This window comes from Nannobrachium achirus (assembly GCF_963921795.1).
Source record: "Nannobrachium achirus genome assembly, chromosome: 8".
NCBI lineage: Eukaryota > Metazoa > Chordata > Actinopteri > Myctophiformes > Myctophidae > Nannobrachium > Nannobrachium achirus.
The window spans coordinates 29,617,120-29,624,616 of NC_137817.1; the positions used below are offsets into that span (position 1 = coordinate 29,617,120).

The 7,497-nt window shown below is 42.0% G+C and overlaps 1 protein-coding gene across 1 annotated transcript; it reads right to left on the reverse strand.

Annotated features, from left to right (window-relative positions):
• Positions 1 to 282: 282 nt before the first annotated feature.
• Positions 283 to 5,681, reverse strand: trim59 (tripartite motif containing 59). Its single transcript, XM_080731054.1, has 5 exons — positions 5,609 to 5,681; positions 3,443 to 3,758; positions 2,642 to 2,863; positions 1,824 to 2,033; positions 283 to 1,636 (listed from the first exon to the last, which is right to left on the reverse strand). Exons 2-5 carry the CDS (start codon positions 3,689 to 3,691, stop codon positions 1,022 to 1,024), a joined length of 1,296 nt encoding a protein of 431 aa, XP_080587180.1. The 5' UTR covers positions 3,692 to 3,758; positions 5,609 to 5,681; the 3' UTR covers positions 283 to 1,021.
• Positions 5,682 to 7,497: the final 1,816 nt, after the last annotated feature.

Sequence of the window (7,497 nt, forward strand, 5' to 3'; positions counted from 1 at the left end):
TTTTTCTTAAAGATTTAATTATAGCTCATACTGGCAAATCTATGCACTCCTGAGCATGGCTCAGGAGTTTCACACCGCCAAGAAACTTTTAGCAAGCACTAGTCAAAATGCCACAGTGAGCCATTTGGGTAAGGGAGCTAATTAGCTTGTGCCTTCTCACAGCTATTTACCGGGTAACTCAAATCGTGGCTTTTGTACCTTGCCCCAGAATAAACACAACATAATAAATATACTTATTGGAACATTTATTGTATACAAACATTGAAAAGTTGAAGTGTAGAAAATAATTATTTGGAACCACTACAATTAAATGGGTGTTGGTATCCATTTGGACATCCCAAAAAATTCATTCCATTACACACCCAAAAGCCTTAAATTCAAGGAGATTTGTCTCATTCCTAAGCCAATAATTTGATTACCGGCAGAGTCTCTGACTCATCAAACGATTGCTTGGGAATGCGACAACAAATCTCCACGAGTTCAAAGGTATCAAGAGGTGTAATTTATAGGAAATATGTTTTATTACATTTGAGGAGGGAGGGGCGTGAACTACATTAGTGCTTAATATTTGATGGCAGCTTATAAAATGTTCTGCATTTAAATTGTGTAAAAACCAAGTGTTGCACAGATAAAACCGTTAAGGCATGTTGGTATAAGACAAGTCAAGGTGAGGTAAGACTTGCCACAATGGTTGAAGGCTCAACATAGTGAGATTCTCTTACATGTTTAGTTTTCTGTACCATATTCATCCGGTTCTATTGCACTGTTCTACAAACTACAATCTCATTTATGCCTGTCGTTGTATTTACTTAGGAATAAGCTTTTAGTGCATAATCAAATGGAAAATAAAACCATCCTTGTATGGAAATGCACATTGCTGATGTTGGCCTGTATTCCCTAACAGAAGTTAATGTATCCCAACTTAAGGCATGGTGGCTTTGTCCTCAATTAAATGGTGAAGTGAAGCTTTCTCGGAGTGTCAATTACAGGCCGGTGGTCTCAGAGCCAGCTTGGGTCTCGGTTAAGTTAAGCTTAGGTTGTTATAGAGGAGAGTCAACTGCTGGTAGGCATTACACCCCAGTGTGCAGAAGATTGAGCTCCATCTCTTTACTGCATCACCCGTCTCTGTGTAAAGTAACCCTGCCATCTCCCAAATGGCAGTGGTCAGGTCTGTGCTCAGGCCATGAACCAACTGGCCAAACTGTGAGAGCGAAGAGAATGCCAGGGATGCTCCACCTATAGGGTTGACCCACAGAGCCACCATGAGCAGCAACAGCCCCAGGAGAACCACTGCGGGTGTTGGCTGTAGCTGAATCCACAGATCCTGGGAGCGGGTCTCAGGCAGGCCCTCTCTGGCCTCAGCTTCTCGAATAGCCTTCCGAGGACTTGGTTTAGCACAGCAGCACACCCTTGGAATGGGACCCTCCCCCAGCCCGCCTATGGTCACGGCAGGCCAATGCTGTTGAAGATACTCTTCTGCACGGGGTGTAATAGATAGGGATATGACGGAGGGCAGGGGAGCTTTGACGATTGCCTCCACCCTCTCTCTGAACAGATGCACCTTCTCCAAAAAGAGCAGGGGAGAGTCCTCCTCCTCCACCGATGAGCCAAAGGTTAACAGCTCCAACTGTTCCTCCTGATGGAATGATATAATCATCAGTAAGTAATATGGTTTACTTTATTTTTCCTTTTCTGTTTTTGGAAGATGGCTAATAAAATATAAATTGTACTGAAATATAATAAATGTTCACCAGTATAGGCCATGTCACAACCAATATTTTAAAAATCCACCACGTGTCACACACACACACACACACACACACCTGTATCTCCTTTATCCTATTGATGAGAGGATTGTAAACCTGGGAGATCTCTGTACTGGCATCATCCAGAACCCCCAAGTAGGCATCTCTCTTTTTGGCCAATGCCACTTCTAGCCTATGAAAGAACTGATCCACAGCCAGCTGGTCCTTCCTCACCAAGCTTTCACAACGAGCCTTCTCTTGCTCCAGCAGCTCTCCCAGCTCACACACCTGACAAAGACAGAAAAGCGATGGGACTGAGTTACTATTTTTTCAATTCAAAGGAGCTTTATTGGCATGAGAAAACATACGTTTACATTGCCAAAGCAAGTATGTGGAGGGGCCTTAATTATTTTATATACTTTAGCTGTTGAGAAATAGCTGATATACAAGCTCACAGCGCGGCACAGAGTGAAAAAAGTTGTGAAATGTCTGCAAATCTTGGAATATATGTATTTTTTAAGTGAACATTTATAACTCAAATTTTGCTTCTGGGGCTCCCTGGAACTAAATATTTTGAGATGGGGGTCTGTGGCCAAATACATATAATTTTGAGGGTCCTTCACATGAAAAGGTTTGAGCACTTTTTCACGATCTTTCAAAAATAGCATATCTACAAGCTCGCAGTGAACTTGTATATCTGCTATTTTTTTCAATAATTAAAGCACAAACTAATTGAAGTGAATCCTTGTACCCAGGGCCCAGAATCTGGGGCGACATGACTGGATGCAGCACAAATATTTCAACTTTTCCTTTTCCTAAGTAGCATTTTGAAAGACCCAAAGTAAAAGGCCATGTTTCCCCAGAGTCAAATCGTGCACATTGAGATGTGGCCTCACATGAGTCCATCGCTGGTCTGACAGTCTTGCCAGCAGACATGCAGGGGTCTCTTTTTCTCTGATGAAAGCAGCCTGCAGGTCATCTATGGGGTGTCCAAGATGCTGCCCTATAGTCAGACAAAGCCCACAGATCAGCTGGCGGTCCTGGACACAGTACACATTCAGGGGCTGCCTGGGGTGGTCTGGACAAGATGGGGGCTGCGGCCGGTAGTCCTTTTGGTACTGAGACAGCAGATGAGCAGAGAAAAGCGTAGACATTAAGACCAGACACATACGCCTGAGGCATTTGCAACACTTTAATTCAGGGGTCTTCAACGTTTTCAGGCCAAGGACCCCTTAGTTGAGAGAGAGATGAAGCAGGGATCTCCACAACCTTTTCATAAATTCCATATTGTTTTATTATTTGACAGCACAATATCAGTGTATTTTGGATTCATGTAAATTGGTGTTTTCAGATATTTAACCACTTGAACCGTCAATACTTAATAAACTTGACCTTTCACTATGTACTTAGTCTGCTATTTTTCCCCTCTACACCAAACCTCTTTGCCGAAAATAGCATATCTAAAAGCTCACGCCTCGGAGCGCGGGGCGTTGTGAGCTTGTAGATCTGCAATTTTTGGCTACAGTTCTCAGAATATGGACGCTAGGGTTCAAGTTGTCAATATAAAAAGGATTGGAACATTTGGAGGGCCCCCTGTAGTAACTCTGAGGACCCCCTAGGGGTCCCGGACCCCCTGTTGAAGACCCCTGCTTTAATTAGCAGAACACAATTATAAGTCCATATACAGTATGCCCTACTTTTTCGATGATGGCACGAAGAGATACGTTAATGGGCAGAGCGTCTACGCCCATTGGGGGCAGCTCGACCACGTTGCGACAGTTGGGGCATTTCAGCGGGAGTCTGAGTGGACGCCAGAAGTTGGTAGAGACCTGAAGCACATTGTCCAGGCACGTCTTACAGAAAGTGTGCGAGCAGGGCAGGACACGTGGGTCAGAGAACAAGGAGTAGCATACTGAGCATGTCAGGTCTTCCTCCAGGTTATCCATGGTGGGGAAACTGAACAGCAAAGACTGTTTCCAAGCCAGCTAACAGTTCAACACTTTCACACGCCACCTGTAAAGGGATTATTATATCATTATTACATGAAGACTTAATAAATGCATCTGATGAGCAAAAAACTGTCAAACAAAGCCAAGTGATCATGACACAAACATTAATTTAAATGTTACACTCAGATGCATACAGTACCTTCACATGAACATGCAATGTCCACTGACTATATGATCTATTTTTAGAAGAGCAACATGTACGGACTGGAGTTATTTCAGTCTCTGCAATGTGACAATGATGAGCAGTTTTCTGTCCCACAGGCTGAGAGCAGGGCAAAACAAAACAATTATCACCCTGTCTCTACCTTCATCACAGCAGACTGGCTGCTTTACCTGTCTATAATCATTAAACATCAGTTAGCGCTCAACTGATGAGCAGGTGCCCCTTTCTGTTGTTTGGATACTTGAATGAGACAACGTGCAACAGTGAATCCTCCAATCTAGTACCACCGTAAGTTGCATGTGAAGAGAGCAGATGTGTGTGTACAGAAAATAAGAACAGACAAAAACAAGCAAGCTCCAGTTACAGGACTTCGGCTTATACCGTTTTGTCCTCAGTGTGTGAGTCCTCTCCTCCAGTTACAGGCAGCGCCACACTGACAATGGGAGGCCTTATGCCAGGCTTGTGTTGTTGATGGGACAGGCCACTCAACTGTCCCAGAACCTGATCTGTCCATAGCTTTAATCTGTTAGCAGCTCTTTTGGCGCCCAGATTCAAGCAGATGTCAAACACGTATAACGCAAACTAAACGTGAGCATAGAAAAGAAGGGGAACAACGCTCAGGTGAACCTAGCTCTGTCTGGTCCATATAGCGTTATAGAGCGTTAGTAACGATATGGACCAGCACTAAGGTGAACCGAGAGGATTGGTTGGTTTAACCTCTATTCCAGGGGTCTTCAACGTTTTCAGGCCAAGGACCCCTTAGTTGAGAGAGAGATGAAGCAGGGACCCCCACAACCTTATCATATAGGCCTATTCCATAATAGTTCATTGTTTGACAGCAACGATCATCAGTATATTTTGGATTTATGTCAATTTGTGTTTTCAGATATTTAACCACTTGAACCGTCAATACTTAATAAACTTGACCTTTCACTCTGTACTTAGTCTGCTCTTTTTCCCCTCTACACCAAACCTCTTCTGAAGTTCTCAGAATTTGGACACAAGGGTTCAAGTGGTTAATATAAAAAAAAGTTTCTATCACACAAAGATTTGGAGGACCCCTGTTGAAGACCTCTGCTCTATTCTACCCAAAAGGAGATCTGTAATATGGTGTGAGCTTATAGAGACAACCATAAAGACGTAGGCTAGTGGCTACTGTAAATACTGAAGGATGATGCTTGATTGATTGATTGAATAATTTATTAGAAGTTTGCAATAGAAAAAAGTACAGTTTCATGACAGTACAAATCACTGGTACAAGGTCAACTAAAAGGAGATCCTAGAAAGCAGAGGCTTATTTCCACAGGAACCACACTTTAAGTATCTCATATAACATTGAAAGACAGACGGATAGAACATAGTACTTTATCTAGGCTTCAGCTCAGCATAATCTCGTTTTACAGAACGACACACACACATACGTGGTCAATTTGCGGATTAGGCGGTAAAAAATAACACCGATAATAATATATACGTTTCAATGTTAAGATACATAGTACAACGTCTTACTTTTGCCTTTAGTAAACAAATAAATTATATCCCTCCCCCCGCCCCCACACACGCAGAGCTATTGTTGATAACTGTTGAATATAATATGTTTTAAACCACCAGTAGTGTGGTAGTCTTTGACTACCTTGTTGTATCTCAACTGTTCCTATAATACAATTTGTTGGATTATAAATAGAACTCACCGTCTGCTCGGTGCTCCCTGTTCTCTCCCAGTTCCTTTCCCTTCCCTATTCCAAACATTCCAATCTATTCGAGCTGCTCCAAAATGATTTTGTAGCCATGCGCACATGCGTATAAGCAAATGTGTTGGACCAATCATATGCCACGGTTGCATAATTTGAATACAGCTCGAGGAAACGGCAAAATGCTCCCCCACGCCACTCCCTCCTCCCTCATTTGAACAGCACCTACAGTAATTTTAGTTCACCCCCAAAATGACTTTTTTTCTATCTATTACTCACCCCATAGACATGGGCAACTGGCGGCCCAGGGGCCACATGCGGCCCCCACCTTCACTTAATGCGGACGCTGGTTAATATTGGAATACTGATATATTGATTGATTTCAGCTGTTACAATTCCGAACCATGCTAACATGACTCACTTTAATTACTTCAGTCTATATTAGTAGCTTAATCACTTAGAACTAGTCTTTTATTTTTTTTTAATGTCCAATGTGAATTTAAGATCATTAAGTTAACATAAAATGCATTTGATATTAACTAAAATTTTTACTTTTCAAGATTCAAATTCAAAAACAGCAAAAATATCAGATCTACAAGCTCAAAACACATCGCAGTGCGACACATTTTGAGCTTGTAGATTGGCTATTTCTTGCTATTTTTGACTGTATATGCATTGTGGCCCTCTGGAGTGAATGTGAAAATATTATGGCCCTCTCCATCATCAAAGTTGCCCACCCCTACATGGCATAGACACTTGAGTTCAATAATAGTTTTTAGTTTTTGTCACATTAAAAAATAAAAATGTGATCATAACTAATTTAGCCACACTGATTCCAGATCCAGAATGAATGGGGCTAAAATTATTTAAATCAAATTATTGTCTTAACAATGTGACAAAAACTCAAAACTATTATTGAACTCAAGTCTCATGGTAGTAATCTATAGAAAAAAAGTCATTTTGGGGGTGAACTATTCCTTTAAGCTGGTAGGCAAGAATATTGGACTGCCGTTTGGATTCATTCAAGTGGTTCTGTTGGCTGCCAGCAAAAATCCAGATTTTTTAAATCTGGTTCCAATTTGTAGGAAACTGCCAAATGTTTTGGTTACAGAACTAGAAAAAGTGCTCCTCGGAGCACAGGTCTCCGCCGGCGCCAGGTCAGGCAGATTATTGTGGGCCAGCAATGTTGATGGAATATGAAGAATCGGACAAATGCATCTTAATAACATGACTATAGAGATAACTAGACTGCACTCTGTCGAAGTACCAACTTGCACATTGTGCACTCTTAGTCATATATAGCCTACTTGTGCTCCAACAGAGCGTTCCAAGTACTGCGATCGGTGCTGTTTTCATTACTGTCTGTATGTATGTGAGTGGACAAGTTAGCACTCTGTCCAGGTGCCAACTTGCACCTTGTTATTTGTCAGGTCACCCTTGTTGGTGGTGACGCCAGCAAGTACGCTGCTCCCGGAAACAGACAGCACTGAACACAGTACTTGCGAGCTCTGCTGGCGCAAGTAATGAGTAACAATTTTGTGTTTTACAAATATCAGCCTTCTGACATTTGTTCCTCAATGTAGTGCGAATGTGCATGCAGTTTCACCACAAACGGACTTTGTGCTCATGATTTGTGAGGCATGTTGTTCAAAACGGGCCACTCCTGCAAACTTTAGATGTCAATCTTAGCCAATCAGGATGGAATATGCATGTGCATACCCTCTATTGAGATCATGTATTGTACAGTATACAGATTTGCATAAAATTTGGATAAAATCTGAAGGAGTAATATTAAAAAATGGGTTAGGGTTAGAATCTGTCTGTTTTAGCGCCACAATGAGGCTGATTTGAAATATTTCAAGTGGCATTTCTTCTCCAGTCCACTGGGG

Excerpts from the sequence above, each read along its gene's own strand:
- trim59 (XM_080731054.1), bottom strand. The coding sequence starts at position 3,691 with ATGGATAACCTGGAGGAAGACCTGACATGCTCAGTATGCTACTCCTTG. Across the intron at positions 2,864-3,442 it reads TTCGTGCCATCATCGAAAAA|TACCAAAAGGACTACCGGCC; the intron begins GTAGGGCATACT and ends CTGCTGTCTCAG. Across the intron at positions 1,637-1,823 it reads ATAGGATAAAGGAGATACAG|GAGGAACAGTTGGAGCTGTT; the intron begins GTGTGTGTGTGT and ends TCATTCCATCAG.